We start from the raw sequence: 17,916 nt of genomic DNA on the forward strand, positions 1-17,916 counted from the left end.
CGTATCCCCATAAACCATGTGGGGCATTGAAGTCACCGACTATGACAAGGGGACGAGGACCGGCTAATTCAACTGCCCTCTCGAGCAACGTCTTGAACTGCTGGCGCCTGTGCCTGGGGTTACTGAAGGCATTCAATACAAAAACAGCGTTTCTCCGCTGATTGCGCCGTGGTGTGTCAAGTAGGATCTCTATCATTACATATTCTATATTGCATCTGACCATCTTCAAGTTGTGGGCGACGTGTGTCAGCTTTTTACTAATTAGTGTGCAAACACCTCGTCCTCCTGACTGGCCAGGGACTGCCCGGTAACCAGAAAAGGACGCTGCAGAGGCTATGGTCTCTTGAAGTGCTATAATTTCGGGTTTCTTCACTATTGTTCTAAAGTACTGCTGCAGAAGTGCGCTTTTACCAGCGTACCCCCTGCAGTGCCATTGCCAAATACAGGCAGTGTTTTTACCGTTATTCATTAAGGATTCTACTTTGATCACCGCCCTGGGGGGTCAGTGTGGCTCGAAAAATCTGTTCCTCCTCGTAAATAAATCCTAGTATAACGACGTGTACAGGAATGGCCACTTCCACGTTGCCAGGCGATGCACCCTGTGGCGCAGATTTAGGCAGTTTGGCGAGATTTTCTAGCGCAATGATGCGCTCGTCCATTGCCCTAAGCCCCTCTTCTGGGTCCCTCAGTGCAGCTTGCATCTGCCTAACCGTCTCCGTGAGACTGGCTACACTCCCTGTCACCATCCTAATGTTCTCTGTATTTGTAACCAGCGTTTACTTAATCTCCTCGGCTTGAGATTCTGTGTTCTTAAACTTGCTTACTACCGCTCTGCATTTGGTTGCCATGGGCCCATCTCCAATAGGGGCCGGAACCGGCGTATCGGTGGTTTCGACTTCAGTACTGCTGCGCTTCGTGCTCATCATCCTTTTGAACTCTGCCATTCATTTGCTATTTTAGTAAGCGTATGCTTAAGCTCAGCGTTTCCCTTTTCAATCGTAATATCTCCACGTCTCTTGCATGCTCTGGGGACAGGTCGCATTGCATGGATTACTCGCCATCATTACTACGAATCCTGTCGGCCCAGGTTAGGTTTGACTTGCCCCTGCTCTGGTCCTTGGTGTCGTGGACTGCCCCGGACAGCTGGAGTCCCCGTGCGTGCCCGCAGTCTGCCCTGGGTGAGGGGTCCGATCTGGTGCACGGTGCGTCAGTCTTTCCCTGGCCAGGTCCGAGACTGGATCAGAAGTGGTCACCAGAGCTGGGACGTGGTCTTGTGCCACCGCTGGATTGAGACCGCGTCCTGGACATGGAGCGGGCCCTGGATCTTGAACGTGATCCGAGACGCAACCTGGATGTGGAACGACTCCTGCAGCTGCCTCTGGTTCCGGATCTCCCTCGTTATTTGAATCGGCCTCCAGGAGCGGATGGTCCGGGCTGGCCCTGCTGATGACAGTCGTTGAGCTCGAAGAAGCCATCGACATTGACGGATGGAGACCTCTCCCGAGGGGTGCAGGCCCTCAGGCCTCGCCTGCTCCTGACGACATAGGGTATCAATATCGGTGCTGGCATTCCCTGAATGCGGTGAAGTGCTTTGCACCACACAAACTGCATATTGGTTCAGAAACGTGATCCTCTTCTTGCTGGATAGCTTGTCTGCAAGCCTTGCAGACTGAAGCGTCGGGCGCCAGGCAGACGTCAGAGCGGTGTCCTAGTCGGTCGCAGGCATAGCAAACATCAACTTGCTTCCTGTATAAAGTGCACTTTTTTTTTATTTGAATATACTGCAGGCCCTTCACGGCCCAAGCAGGAGTGGGTACACAGATACATCGAAATACATACATTGCCAGAGAAAAAAAAAATCATGGTGCAAATTCAATACACTGTATGCGGTTGATGAAAGAGTCAATCGTACTACAACAAACAATGTCGTTGGGTAGGCTGTTCCAGAGGGAGATAGCTGACGGAAAAAGTGAATGTTTGTGAGCGTTTACACGACTTAAAGGTTGGCGTATTGTTTTAGAATGATTTAGTCGGAATGAGTGTTTAGGCGGATCTTGCAGATAATGAGAGCGTGATATGTGGAAATGACCATGATATAATTGGTAAAGGAATTTTAATCGTGACATTATTCTGCGTTGAAAAAGTTGTTTTAAGTTTGCCCTTGCGAGTAAATCTGCGGTACTGGACTGCCTCGCGAATTCTGAATATACGAACCTTACTGCCAATTTTTGTATTCGTTCTATTTTACTAATCAGGTACTTTTGATGTGGACTCCAGATGAGATCGGCGTACTCTAAACATGGTCTAATTAGTGTTTTGTAGGCATTTATTTTAATATGTGGTGGTGCATTGCGCAGTTTTCTTCTCAAGAAAGATAACTTCCTTTCCGCTTTCTGACACATGGCCAAGATGTGTGGTTCCCAGTTAAGGTTCGGCGTGAGTGTAATGCCTAGGTATTTTACTTGATTGCATTTTTCGATAATTGAGTTTCCAATCCTATATGTATAGTTAAGGGGGGATTTCTTATTTGTAAAAGAAATGCAATGCGTTTTTGATGTGTTTAGTTTCATGCCCCAAGTATTGCACCAGGAATAAATTGCCTGAAGTGAATTGTTAAGTTTGGTTTGGTCATCTGAATTGCGCACGACTGTGTACACGACACAGTCGTCGGCAAACAGACGCATCTGAATAGGGTTCTCAACGGAAAAGTGGATGTCGTTAATAAACATTAAAAATAGCAGAGGTGCAAGAACCGATCCCTGAGGTACACCAGAATAAACATCAAGTGGTTCTGATAGCTGATTGTCAATTTTAACGCTTTGTTTCCGTTTAGTTAAGAAGTTGTTGATCCAGGATATTATTTTGATATCAATACCAAAAGCCGTTAGTTTTTTGACTAAATCCAGATGTGGGACAACGTCGAACGCCTTAGAAAAGTCTAAAAATATAGCATCTAATTGGACGTTATCGTTGATTGCGTTGGCTATGTCATGAGTTAATTCAGCTAATTGGGTTATAGTTGAGAGGCCTGATCTGAAACCATGCTGTTGTTTGTAGAGAAGTTCGTTTGTTTCTAGGTGAGTTATTATGGCCTTGAAAATTACATGTTCCATTATTTTGCAGCACGAACTCGTAAGTGACACTGGGCGGTAGTTGCTTATTTCTAGTTTGGGGCCTGATTTATGTATAGGAATTACTACAGCATTGCACCAGTCGTCTGGTATCTGTGAAGTTTGAAGAGATAACGTGTATATTTTAAAGAGATACTTAGATGTCCAATTAGCGTATCGGCTTAAAAATGAGTTAGTGATTTGATCGGGGCCCGTAGATTTCTTTTGATCAAGCTTTTGTAATAGAGAAAGTATGCCCTCCTCATTTACGATTAATTCTTCCATGGGTATTTTCACAGTATAAGGAGGTAGTAGCGCATTACTGGTATGTTTCGTGAAAACTGACTGAAAAAACTTGTTCATCTCATTAGCAATGTGTTCGGGATCTTTAATGATTTGTTCCGAATTTTTAATTTGTGAGATTGAGTCTCTTTCATCTGATAAGTATCGCCAGAATTTTTTGGGACAGTGCGCCATAAACGAAGCTAACGTAGTGTTAAAGAAGCGGGTTTTTGCTTCTGACATTTTATGCTTTAATGTCCCGATAAGATCACGTACGTTGTTTTTGGTTCCCTTTTTCTGCCGTCGTTTTATTTTTCTTTTCAGTTGAATTATCTCACGCGTTATCCAAGGGTATTCTCGGTTGATGCGTTTCTTTTTATTCGGAATGAATGTGTCTTCGCAATATTTAACAGTGCTTTTAAAATGCGCCCAAAGTTCTTTTACGTCTGTAAGCTCAATGAATTCATGAAATTGTGTTTCCAGGAAACGTAGCACAGCAGGGTCATTTGCACGTGCGTAATCTTTAAAGTAAGTAGGTAGTGGCTTTTTGTATTTCTTCGCGCATGAAATAGGGCAGGTTAAGGTAATCGATTTGTGATCGGAAATGCCATTCTCGATGGACGCAGAAGAACCTTCTAATGTACTACTTACAAACGCTAGGTCAAGTAAAGACGATGACGTCGCAGTGATCCGAGTGTTATCAGTTACTAGTTGATTCAATGAAAACGCGAACGCTACGTCCAGTAGTAATTCTGAACTAGCAACGTCACGACCATCATGTGAACCATTGTTCCAATTTATTCCGGGAAGATTAAAATCCCCAGTAAGGATAATTTTTGACCTAGAGTTAGTATGCTTTGAAAGATAATCATGAATCACTTCAATGTAGTCAGGTGCCGCATTTGGAGGCCGATATACCCCTCCTACAATTATACTTTTATCATAATATGTTATTTTGCACCAGACGCTTTCGTGGTCGGGAATGCCATCGAGTTCAAAGGATTTGATATTTTTTTTTAATTGCTACCGCTACGCCCCCGCCTCTTGACCCTCTATCTTTACGGAGCAGTCTTTATGAGGGAGGGACGACTTCCGAGTCACGTACTCCGGAGTGAAGCCAAGTCTCTGTTATTATTAGAACGTGAGGTTGGTAGGACGAAATTATGTTCTCTAGTTCATCAAACTTGTTTAGCACACTTCTGGCATTGAGGGAAACGATTCTAAGTGTTTTAGTACTGTGCTGTCAGTTCGAGTTTTTCTTATTTGTAGAAGTTTTATGCGTTGATGAAGTTGGTCGGTTGTTTCGTGGTGGACCCGCTTTCTTCGATATATCTGTTCTAGCATTCTTTACTGGGTCCCAAGTATAAACTTTATCATTGACTTTCAGTTTATCGAACGACAGTTTGACTTTTGCTCCTTTGGCCCTTTCGTTAGCCGCAGAGTGCCATAAGTGCGCGCGCATATCCCTTACTCTTTTGGAAAAATCTTCGGAGACGGATAAGGGCGTACCCTTGAGTTTATAACAGCAAGATAAGATTTTGTTTTTTTCACTGTAGTCGAAGAGACGTAGGATGATTGGCCTTCCCTGGCTGGTTCTATGGTTGCCTATTCTATGAATTCTTTCGATGGTCTTTACTTCGATACCGAGTGTTTGTTTCAGAATGTCATCTTTTACTTTCTTTTCCAGTAAGATAGCATCTTCGTCAGACTCTTCCGTTACACCATAGATAATCAAGTTATTACGTCGGCTTCTGTTTTCTAAATCATCCAGTTTAAGTGCAAGACTTCCAATTTCACCTTTCATGGTGGCGTGCTTACTTTCATACTCGGCCAATTTTTCTTCGCAGTGTTTAAGTCGTTCCATATCATTTTCGATTTTAGTGAGCCTGGTTTCCATATTATCCACAGTTCGTTCAACCTTTTTCAATTTAGCCACTACTTCCTTTAACGTTTTATTTGTTTTAGTTTGTTCTTTGAGTATTTGTTTTAGAATGTTATTGTTGGGACGGGTGTCCGATTCCGAATCAGAATTCGGACCGGGATTTAGCTCAACATCACCCGATGTTAGTAACAGCAGCTTACACACATCATAGCAATCAGCAATCAGGGCAACAAGAAAGCGTGGACTTGGCAGCACCATCAGGGTTACATCATCGTCTATTAATGAGGTTACCGAGTAATTGTTACTAACCTGCACAACGAAAAGAGCAGGAATAAGCATCGGTCCCTGGTCGGTGCCACCAAGTCCACTGAAGTGTCTCGTGTCATGAGCCAGGCTTTTATACTGTTGGGCGCCTGCTTGCGTCGACGAGATCTCGTCCGTGGCGTGGTAGCTGCGCTGTAGAGGTGCGTAGAAGATCGCAGGCGCTTGCGCAGATTCGTTCCCTGTTGTTGTGTCATCGGTGATTACTGGCGTAGTTCCATTTGTGTGCAGATGCGTGACCAGCCCGGTAGAGAGGCCTTTAGGCCATAGCGCAATCTGCACAACGAAAAGAGCAGGAATAAGCATCGGTCCCTGGTCGGTGCCACCAAGTCCACTGAAGTGTCTCGTGTCATGAGCCAGGCTTTTATACTGTTGGGCGCCTGCTTGCGTCGACGAGATCTCGTCCGTGGCGTGGTAGCTGCGCTGTAGAGGTGCGTAGAAGATCGCAGGCGCTTGCGCAGATTCGTTCCCTGTTGTTGTGTCATCGGTGATTACTGGCGTAGTTCCATTTGTGTGCAGATGCGTGACCAGCCCGGTAGAGAGGCCTTTAGGCCATAGCGCAATCTGCACAACGAAAAGAGCAGGAATAAGCATCGGTCCCTGGTCGGTGCCACCAAGGCACTTGATGAGGGGGCCGCCATTGGAAACATAATTGAAAACTTTGAAAACCTTGTACCCGTCAAACAGCATTATGATGACGCCAGTATTCTTGATTCTTTTTGCTCCGAGGGCCAGTATATTTCTTGCGTTGACAATCTTTCGGTTGATGGCTCCTGGATCATCACTAAGAGGGATCCCATGAATGAGTCCCTTGTAGGTGGCATGCGGTGCAGCCACATATGCACTGACTTCGTGGCGCTGTCCGGCCACCGTAATAGCTTCAACGTTAACGTAGCGCTTAACATTTTCTTGGCTCGAAGTACTGACGACCATAATATTTTGCAGGTGATAAGGGCACATTGTGTCCGTGTTTCTCTCTTCTGGACCGAGCCCCGCCGCACTCCATATGGCCTCTGCCTCGACAGACGCACCAGGCTTGCTAATACACAGACCGCCTCTCGGTCTCACGATGACCTTAGTTTCTTCACATGGGAGTGGTGGCATCTTGCTTCCCCTTATAAGTTTTTTTCTTGACATCTCTGAAGCTGTGAAGGCCGGGCGTAGGTTCTTGAGCGTTCGTCTTAGACGCCGGCGCTCCGGCGCCAGCAGTTCTACTGGCTTTCCTCACTTCCGATCGTCTTTTAGTCATCGTAATCCATCCGGAATCCTTGTTATTCTCTTCGGCGTCCCCCGGGGTCCTCCATGATTCATCTTCCATTTCTTAATGTGGCGAGAACAAGTCCTTTTCTGTTTGAGACGCGGCGCTTCTGCACCACGCAGCCGGGCTGAAAGACGGCGTCATAAAAACAAAATTCTGTTCGAGGGTGTAGGAGTACCACGTTTTTTTTTCCGCTTTCGTCGTCACTTTGCTGCGCATTTTACGCAGGCCTGGCGGTTTTTGTGTAATAACCAGCGAGTCGTACTCGGCAAACTGTCTTACTGTTCCATACTAATTTTGGTTAACCGGAAGTTAAGGGGTGATCGCGAGAGCACACCAACGTAGGCGGCTTGATAGATAGATAGGTAGATAGACAGATAGATAGATAGATAGATAGATAGATAGATAGATAGATAGATTAGATAGATAGATAGATCTTTGCCAGAAGTGCTTGCAGTACGCAAACAAGCGCTTCGCTTTTACTAACTTCATGCCTTCTACAACGCTGTGCATACGGAGGAAGATCAATAGCACCGAGTGTGTACATATACAGCAGTCGATGGCTTAAGAGCAAAATATTCCTATGTACTTTTTCTGTTTGCCCAAGATTTTTTTTTGTGTTAGCCTTGTTTCAAAAGTATTATTATCGATATTAATTATTAATATTAACGATGTTATTAAGAAATAATACGTTATTATTATTATTATTATTATTATTATTATTATTATTATTATTATTATTATTATTATTATTATTATTAGTAGTAGTAGTAGTAGTAGTAGTAGTAGTAGTAGTAATAGTTGTAGTAGTAGTAGTAGTCACCCCGCCGCGATAGTCTAGTGGATAAGGTACTCGGCTGCTGACCCAGAATTGAATTCCGGCTGCGGCGGCTGCATATTCGACGGGGGCGAACATGCTGTAGGCCCGTGTGCTCAGATTTGGGTGCACGTTAAAGAACACCAGGTGGTCGATATTTCCGGAGCCCTTCACTACGGCGTCTTTTATATACATATAGTGGCTTTAGGTGGTAAACCCTACAAGTGGATCAATCATTCAATTATTATTATTATTATTATTATTATTAGCTGTAGTAGTAGTAGTAGTAATCAGCAGCAGCAGCAGCAGCAGCCTGACTACGTTCCCTGCAGGACAATGGTCTCTTCCTTTTTTCACCTGTGAATTCCGTCCTGTGTTTGCTGCTGCCATTTTATACCCGCAAGCTTCTTAATCTCATCTGCCCACCTAACCTTCTGCCTCCACCTAACCCGCTTGCCTTCTATGGAAATCCAGTTAGTTACCCTTAATGATCAGCAGTTATCCTGTCTACGCGTGCCATGCCGTGCCCATTTCCTCTTCTTGATTTCACCTATGATTTCCTTAACCCTAGTTTGTTCCCTAATCCGCTCTTCTTGTTACTTAAGGTTACACCTACCAGTAGTAGTAGTAGTTGTTGTAGTAGTAGTAGTAAATTATTTTTCGGTCTTGCACCTGCATGCTCATGCGTTCAGGCGTGGCATTCCGAGCCAGCTTTCCACCATTGAGGTCAGCGACTCAGATTGCGAACTGTCTGCCCTAGGGCCACTCGACGAAGCATAGCGGCTTCCTAATAACGAAAAAAATTGCTGTTATTAGGGCTTCCAAACTGGAGCCGGTGGGTTCGAAAGAGCCGACCATATAATCCTGTAGCCCTCAGGTATATAAATAGCCAGTTTCACTTGTGACAATTTTTATAATAGAACCACAATTCTAATCAGCAACGTCCTGCACATGTCGTGCACGATTTGAGGAGTGGCGTTGAAACAGATTTCAATGCTGGCATGTCTGAATTGAAACCTCATTATTATCTGTGGCGAGCTCAAATTGCCATTCGGGCAGCTAGACCTCGAGACGCATGGTTATCTTATCACACTGCCACTAACGATTGCTTCCGCGCTGAGCAGGCAGCAACGTGGGCCGCATGTTTTCCGTCGGCGAGGTCACTGGCCATCTGGCCCATGACGTCACCTTAAATGCGCGCCTATCAGTGGACGCCAGTGTTGCGGAGTTGCTGCTCCGTAAGCCGAATGAATCAAGTATCATTCCGCATTATCGCGGCTCTGGAATAGAATGGCGACAAAGCTTCGGTGGTTAGAATAGAAATAAAGTTATGCAAATTTTCGAAAGAGTGGAAAGAAAATTGGATTACATGTTTTTCCGAAAATACGGCTTATTTACGTCAGCATTCTGGTTTTCAAAGATCAAACATCAGTTGCTCGAGTTTCACAATAATCTAGTTAGTTAAAAACGTTTGGCTCATTATAAGCATGATACATTTATTAGCATCGCCCCTACTATAGTTCTGTCATTATAATAAATGTGTTCCTTCGAATTTTTTCTGTATTCTTCGCGTAACCCCGGCTCTATGTCTCTGTATCCGTCTTGCGGAACTAGATGATGGCGGCCTATTCACTTTACACCTGGTCATTTTTTCTCCGCTCGGTGGGATCTTGGCCACCTGCTATCTGCCCATTCTTCACTTTTTTCTTGCTTCTGCCGCCATCGGTGATACGAACGCATATTCTAAAAAGTGGTTTTCTAGGTTGCGATGATAATTGACGCGGCTGTGATGTTCGTTTGTGTTTACTGGAAGCTTTTGTGTACTAGTTTGCGCGCCATCTCACCACATATGGCGCCCCTTGCCCCCTCCCCTTTTTATTTTGCAATACATTCCCGTGTGCCTACATACATGGTTGCCTTTGGCTGAAACTCTATTTCAAAGGTCCGTTGGCCAGAGAAGCGCACCTTCACGTACGATTAACTGTGGGCTGTGTGAATTGGCTGTGCGTTGAACTGTTGTAAGAGATGAACCGTGAAGAGAGAGATAGAATAGACTTTTGAAAGCATCGGTTTGGATAGCTAGCCAAAGCAGGCGATTCCACGTAACCAAGGCGACATCTTCCCGAATCCTTACGCTACGATTTTCTAAGTTATTTTTTAGCAATAAGGCTCTTTAGCTTAAACGACAAGAAAAGATCATTCGCGTGAACACTAACCCTTGGGAAAAAGGCCTGCTTATTCACTAACTAAATACTAACAGTTTACTTGTCACGAAAAGTTTACTTGTCACTTCTCTCCTCGTCATAGTTAAAGGAGATAAAATGCTGATCAGATAAACTGGAAAGCTTGCCAAGAATTTCGTGAATAGTGCTGTCCCGAGTATTTATTAAATTACGAAATTTTCGGTTAATGGGCGTTTATATGTGCCTGTACATTGCCATATAAAGATAATTGAAATAAAGAAGCATACCCAAAATATTAGGCGACATGCAATTGTCCAAGTAGATTATTTCGTGGTCATTGTTTACTTCATGTAACTACCTTGGCAAGCACGCATGGCAGCAACATACAGATAGGCATGAACGAATCCCCAATGAGATCATACACGCAAACGCGCACATAGAATATCGCATACTGTGGCAGCCGTTGGAAGGCTATTCATGTTCCTATTTTAAAATGGCACACTGTGTACTGCTTGGCAGCTAAGGAATTAGAGGTCCCTTGAAACTTTGTTTTGAGTGACAATAGAACTATTTCACTGGAAAAGCTTATTGCCTCACAAATGCAACGCCAGAAAAAAATATAAGAATCCCTCCAGTCCGAGTGGAGCCACAAAGATTTGTCACACGCTCCAATCGCATTTTCTCTTCTATCGTCCTGACGAAAGCGCTGGAATCTAAGCAGGGAGGGATCGCAGAGGCAAACAAAAAAAAACGACACGTGCGCCTCGTGGCCTTCAGCACATTTTTTTCTTTGAATATGCGGCTTTTTCAATGCGATTGCACGCGCACGCGTGGACAAGTGACGGCGTCGCGTGGCAATCTTTGTAACGACCGAGCACGCCATCTTTAAATCAGCCAATGGCTTATAGATTGGCATTCTAAGAGGGATTTTTAGTGTCTTCCGCCATTTATTGAGTAAAGAGAGAGCAATTTTCATGTGACTTTGAATATTTATTGTGATTTCCAGGAAGTGTGCTGTGCTATAACATTTGAATCGCGCGTTCTCGGCAGCCTCTACTACCAATCCGCAGCGTTTTCTGACCATGCTCAAAAAATGTTGCAGAGCCCCTTTAAGAAAATAATGGAAGCTTTGTAGACATCACCGCCTGCCCTTCTATATATGTGTCATCACTTGGCACAAAACTTTATTTCGAACTAATCGACAAAGTTAAGATTGATTGAAACTTTTCTTAAGAGTGTCACATAACTGCAAGACACACGGTGATGTTTACGAGAGATCCGGCAACATACGAGGCTTAGTAGTTACCTACCTAAAAAAACCAAAACAGCAATTCTGGTTAGAAACAGTAAAAGTTTAAAGCTGTACTCTCTGCTAGCTAAAGAGATGCCATGAAGGTAGTAAAATACACTCAAAACAAGTAAATGCACGGCTTGCCCAATATTCGCGAACTTTTTTTACATTGTGCTTACCGTGCTTATACGATACGTAGCAGGACAACTGCCCCTATGGAAACTAGTACGCTGGTTGCATGGCACGAGATTAGTCACTAAGCTATACCCTTCTTTAACTATGGTAACAAGTACAGCGTCATTGTGCTGTTCTTATGCATCTAGTTACATCAGCTTTATGTTGTTAATACATTCTTAGCTCGATAAGGCTATGAAGAAAACCTCTCCTAATTTGGGGAATTGCAGGAATGAAATTGACCTACCTGTCCGTTGCCGGGATAGTCAGTGGGCTATGTTTTCTTATTCCGAGGGATCGAAAAGAATGTAGTAACAACAAGTCGAAATCCTCCGGAATGAAATTGTTATAGAATGAAGGTGCTCATTTCGCAACACTGATGGAGGCTCGTGTGAATTTGCCTTTCATTAAAAAATGCCGCTACCTTTAAAGTTGTACCCAAATATAGAGATCTCCTAACATTGCAACTAAGAAACACACTTGCCATCCCGAGAGATTTCAGAGGCCTCCAAGACTCGTCATTTTTCATTGGATCCTTTCATAGACGATACGGCTTACCTTAACGAAGTTGACGCAATGCAACTTGATACCCTTGTCAGCTGCCGAGTCCACAGTGAACGCTTTGCCATCACTGTGAGGCAGTGATGGCAAAGTGTAAGGCAGTAGATCAAAGAACCCTCACAGTATCTCGAAGAGGCCCTGATAGATTTTTTTTCAAGTAGTCATAGGGTGTAATCAAAAGGATGTAAGTGTCTCATGAATTCAGTGCCACTAAATTTCAAGAATCTGTCAAGTACGAGCCCAGTTACAGTTTCTTTCGCATGCTGCAACCGCTCCCTTCTGCCCCGCCGCGGTAGTCTAGTGGCTAAGGTACTCGGCTGCTGACCCGCAGGACGCGGGTTCAAATCCCGGCTGCCGCGGCTGCATTTCCGATGGAGGCGGAAATGTTGTAGGCCCGTGTGCTCAGATTTGGGTGCACGTTAAAGAACCCCAGGTGGTCTAAATTTCCGGAGCCCTCCACTACGGCGTCTCTCATAATCATATAGTGGTTTTGGGACGTTAAACCCCACATATCAATTAATGAACCACTCCCTTCTCTCGTCCCAACAAAAGTGCTGAAAGTTAAGAAGTGAGGGATGGCAGGGCAAAGAAATTACGTCACGCGTGCGTCTTCACTACTAGTGCATTTTTTTCTTTTTTTCTTCGAATACATGCTTTTTTGGTGTTACTCCGGGCGCACGCGTGGACAAGCAGCGGCTTCCCGCAGCGATTCCTGTAACAACCAAGAGCTTCATGTTCAAATTAGCCAATGGGTGACAGAAGGCCTTTTACGAGTGGTTTTTGAGCGTCTTTCGTAATTCGTCAAGAAAAGAGAAGGCATTTTTTAGTTGACTTTGATAACTTGTTGCGAATTCTTGGCGGCGGGCCACACTGTAATATTTGGCTCGCGTGTTCTCGGGAGCCTCTACTACCGATCGGCAGCGTGCTCCGAAAGTGTTGGAGAGCCCCTTTAACGCAATCAGGAATCACTTTCCCGGCGCTGTCACCATAAGCCCTGTGATTCTCACGTCAAAGTGCAACTTTTTGAATTAGGCACAAGATCGACCTTCCTAGTCTGGCTTTGGAAGAAGTACAGCGTTGGACTACACATAATTTTTGTGCTGACGGAAGACAAATGTACACGGGCGGCAATATGACTCAGACCTGTTTCACTGGTGATGTCACTGGTCTCAGAAAATCATGGAATAGTGAATGCCATGCCGATAGAGTAACGCAGGGAAAACAGTTGCACATTTGCAGGGTAGTTCTAAATAGGGTAGTCCTAGAATTGAGTACAAGATGCTTAGCATTCATTTCCATTGCACATCCGTCATACGCTAGTCACTTGGCTAGGAGGGTTATTTATTCGATGTTCGCCACGTGTGAACCAATCCAAATGCTGTCACAGCCAATATATATCTTATTGCCTTGAAGCAGACAACACGGTTGTTTGGACTTCCATCCTTCAATGCCCCATTAATCTTGCTGTTGGGAACAACGAAGGCCTAAGAGCACGAGTGCAATAGCTGACTTATTGGAACTTCAGCAGATCGTCACAATAAATAAAAGTCAAAGTGAAGAAGGTACAGTTTGGTTAAGGGGGCTGTATAAATTGTTTGTGGCGTATGGCATAAATATCGGAAAAAAAAGTGGACAAGAGAGTGGCCGGCGTGGTGGTTGAGTTGGTCATATATAGGACGCATCATATGCTAACGTTGAAGTTTCGAACACTATGATCGGCAAGAGATTTCTTATTTACTTACTTTAGTTTCTTAGAATTCATGTCTTTGCAACTGCTGAAAATTTAAAAAACTGGAGAACGCTAGAGCTTCACCTTGACGAGTGGGACGCGATTGAGTAGTTTGCCACGATTGACATCCCCTTCTGAGTAATCGGTCTATCCTCGCTACCCTATATCAGAACGCCAACGGGCAGAGTTCCGATGTGTCCGTAACGTCACAGATCTTTCTTCTGCGAACCGGCGATGTACACCACTACACGTCAGTAAAGCGACACACGTTATTGCGCTGCGGCTGAAAATTAAATGCATAAAGAGCGAATCAGACAATACAAGAACGAGGCAGAGCTTGTCTCCGTCATCTCCTTGTCTTCTCAGCACTTTTTGCACCGAAGATTTAACATTACCGAACAACAATTAGGCCGCTCCCGCATCGTGTTCAGTTGCACACTTTGTTGATGCTGATGTCGATAATGCTGATTAATAATGCATTGGTGCAATTAAGATGTCTTCACGATTAGTGTGATTCAGTGCTGATTCCTTGTAATGTTATTTCCGGTAAGGACACTGCTTAGGCTGCATGATAATATGGTCGGCTTTTCCTTTCTGTTACAATTTCATCTAACTTATGGTGGGTTAAAATGAGACACGGGGCTAGGCGCAGCTTATTGACTTTGGCGAATTTAGTGGCGAATACAAAAATTACTTTATTTCTCTTGTAGGGAGTCCGTCCTATGTACGGCTGACTCAGAAGCCTAGCTAATGTTTCAGCCGCACACATTCGTACCATGCACGATAGACGTGCCCTATCCGTAGCTCGTCTCATTGAGTTACACGGGTTCGGGCTAATAAGCCAACAGGCTAGGTCAACAAAATGACACATTCTGCTAGGCGTTAGCAATCGCGCAAACGTCGCGAGGAGATAGTAGAGAAAACAAGGGTAGAAGCTTACCCCTTGGTCGTTGTCGTCCTCGGCTCACAAGGGGGGTTTGCTGGTCCGACCTCCTTGGTTCCTGGCTGGTGTAAGAGAGGCCGTGCGGCCGTCCGCACGCCAGTTTTGTTCCCTGCCCGGGTTGCCCTCTCCCTGACGAGAATACCCTTTTTCGCTGAGGGGGAGAAATCTGTTCCGCGTGACGATAAAGAGGGGAATCGCGAGCGCCGGCCGTGTGGGTGTTCCAGCAAGCAGGCTTTCGCACTGCCGTGAAAAGGAAAAGGAGGCTGGGCGCGCGTGCTCCCCCACACTCTTATTACAGCGTAGGTGCTGGTAGCTGTGTACATTATACGTGCAAAAGTTGTCATTGCAACAACTTTCGCGTAGAAAAAATATGCGGCTGATGTAATTGTGTTCGGGACCCGTCAAAAAGGGAGAAACTTTCTTGGGTCAAATATTTGTATTCGTGCATGGAGCTACTTTGGCATCAGTGCAACAACTTACGTATGTATTTTGTTTCTTTATTTACTAGCTACATAAAACGAAAAGTTTAGTTCATTCGGTAAACCGCGCCAAAGCAGAGGTATTTTTGAATTCGCGCATGTTGCTGGGGAAAAACGCGACATAAAAGTCAGACCTGCGTGAAACGCGCACCACAATCACAGCGAAAGCTAGAAGAGGGGTCATTCAATAGCTTTTCAAAACACTCTTTGTTTAACTGCGATAAGGACACTGTTGAGTGCCCACTACGCCATGAGTATTTATAATTTTGTAAAGTCAGCATTCCCTTTGCTATCCTTGGTCATTCTTTGGAGAAGTTGTCTGCTACGCACTTGTTAGACATTTTGTGCAATTGTTTTGTGCCATGGCTGGTGATTATGAAGAGTTATGATTGAAGTCCGTATGCGCCACAGTTAATAGGTGATCAAGGACAAGTTTTCTGAGAGGTTGGAGCATTGGACGACCCTCTCGTTACGCAATTCGCTTTGTTTGACGCCTGGCTGTTCCTTTGACGTTCTAAAACGCTTTGGTACTCATGATAGCGTGATTTCTTTCGCAACAGCAAGCCTGCCTAAGGCCAGTTTAGAAAAGTGTTCTAAAGCACTGGCATGACTCAGTGGTAGAATACTGGGCTGGCGCGCAGTGGACCCGGGTTCAAATTTTTTTTGTGTCAATGGTGTTTATTTTTATTTACTGAATTTTTTTGTTCGCTATTGGTTACGAACACCAGTGGCGACGACGGCGACGGCGGTGGCGGACAGTCACGGCACCGCGAATGGCACATTCTCCGATCTCACGACAGCTTTAGCTGTAAAAAGCATTGAAATACCTTAGAGAATCTCCTAATAACTGAACAATTTTCTCATACTAGTTATATACTATAATTTTGAAGAATCAGAATGTAATAAAACTATTGTATAGAGCTTCACAAGTGAAAAACTATTTCAAAAAACCTTTACTGCTGATGAGGACTTGACTCACTTCATGCGGCTACATCGAGGCTGATCCACGTTCCCAAGGATGCCTTCAAGAGGTGCATAATGAACTGAAAAAATCTCCAAGAGAAAAAGTTCTCAATCAAATCTTGCAATCGAATTTAATTAGATTTTTTCATACCAAAATTTGAAAAACAACAAGCTACAGAAAATCCCAAAGTCATTGCATCACAATGCCGGGATGACGAAAGTGAAAACCATGAAATTCCCGAGCAGTTCTGCATCAAAACACCGAAAGAGCCATAGAAGATCCGTTATGACATGTTTTGTATTCAATCATTGAATAATCTAATAGAGTGCAAGCGTTCAACAAAATACACCATTAACAAGAGTTAATGACTGACTGGGGTGCTTAATGACTGACTGGGGTGCTTGATATACTATCAGTTTTAAAGCAAAACAGCAGCAACTTCCCTCTGGATTCATTGCGTGGAGTGCAAGGAGTGGCCTCCTGAAGACAGCATGGTGGTCCACGGAGTGACTTTAGGGTTTTTCTACTCCAGAATCTGAACGGTTGAAAAAATATCACAATGTCTTTTCTCCCTAAACCCTGCATCTCGTTTTGCCCCGCTGCTAAGGGCAAAATGAGACACCTGGTGCAATGGGTATTTATTTTTAAAACACACTGTTCAACTTTGGCAACATGTGCCGACATGCTCATATTTATGCCGCACGTAGCTTGTACCCAAAGGAAAGTTTATTTAATGACATTTATTGGCAGATAATGAAATAAAAATAATATTTACTATCTTGAAATATTCGTCACAATATAAAATTCACTTGTGCGTTGAAGTCCTGAGCTGGATTTGCACTCGAGCTGTAGTTTATTATGACCTATCTTTTGCGTATATCTGAAATTTTCGCAAATTTCAAACGTTATTTCTCTCTCACAACAAACGTTCTGGCCAAAACAGTGAAGCCAACACCAGAATTCCCAAGAAACAAACTCAGAATTGCTGTTTCGCGAAAAAAACTACAAAATTACTTGCTATTCCTTGATCACTAGAACTATCTTTTTACTTAGGTATGCCTTAATCACCTTTGCTGTCTTTTCATTTGGTTAAATGTCGTGTAACAGGAAAAGGGGTCCCTCAAGCCATTCTCCTTTGTTTGTCTGAAGCTAACGCGTATTATTACAAATACAAGCACAACGTTTATAAGAACCATAGCAAGTCTATATATAAAGCAATATAAAGAAAGCTGATGCAGTAAAATAGATAGATCTTTATTGTTTCTTCATGTTTGGAATAGATAGTTTTTAATCGTAGTTGTACATTTGAATATTACCCATAAAAAAAGCTTTCGGCATAGCTCCAAACAACTTCTGATGAGAGTGTTGTCCAATGAGAAGTTCCAGCTGAAGAAGAAGCGCCTGCATATTTCAGAATCGGACGTACTTTAGTAAACAGGGGTCGAGGGCACAGCGTTTTGTTTCATAAGTGCGCTTTTAGAATGGCGAGCCAGCTTTACTAACGATATGTTTCACATCTGTACTGGCTGAACTATTTTTCTTATGAAAATTTTTATCACAACTTGTGAATGATTTTGTAAATATGGGCCAAGATTCTTGTTTTGATATCAATTGAAAAGTGTTGCCTACCATAGCAGCATCTGGACGAGCAAATACGAAGATGTCGCTTTGAATCGATTTGCGGTTCCGCAGAAGGCTAGAAGAAGGAGAAAATGAACTTTTATTTATTCAGGACATCGTAAGTCTTTTGCGATTTACGAATTCGCTCTTACTGAGGATAGCGTCAAATTCGCAACAAAAATGCAAATGTGCAAAACTTTGTCACAACCCTCGGGCTATCACGAACCTCTGTAGTAAACATACGCTCTATGCCGGTATGCATTAGAATGGTAAACATATCAATGCGAAGTTCAGTGACACTG

At 43.8% G+C, this 17,916-nt stretch overlaps 1 protein-coding gene across 18 annotated transcripts in view; it reads right to left on the bottom strand.

Moving 5' to 3' along the window:
• LOC119185270 (uncharacterized) overlaps nucleotides 1-14,889 on the bottom strand; it is a 112,786-nt gene extending 97,897 nt beyond the window's left edge. For all 18 annotated transcript variants that reach the window (XR_012893782.1, XR_012893783.1, XR_012893777.1 and 15 more), the window contains exon 1: nucleotides 14,549-14,889. Coding sequence is in view for 10 of the 18 variants with exons in the window: in XM_075886734.1 (XP_075742849.1) it covers nucleotides 14,549-14,874 (326 nt within the window). In the remaining 8 variants the exon portion in view is untranslated. The remainder of the gene's footprint in view (nucleotides 1-14,548) is intronic.
• Between the last annotated feature and the right edge of the window lie 3,027 nt (nucleotides 14,890-17,916).

The sequence above is a fragment of the Rhipicephalus microplus genome, chromosome 1, assembly GCF_043290135.1.
Source record: "Rhipicephalus microplus isolate Deutch F79 chromosome 1, USDA_Rmic, whole genome shotgun sequence".
Lineage (NCBI taxonomy): Eukaryota > Metazoa > Arthropoda > Arachnida > Ixodida > Ixodidae > Rhipicephalus > Rhipicephalus microplus.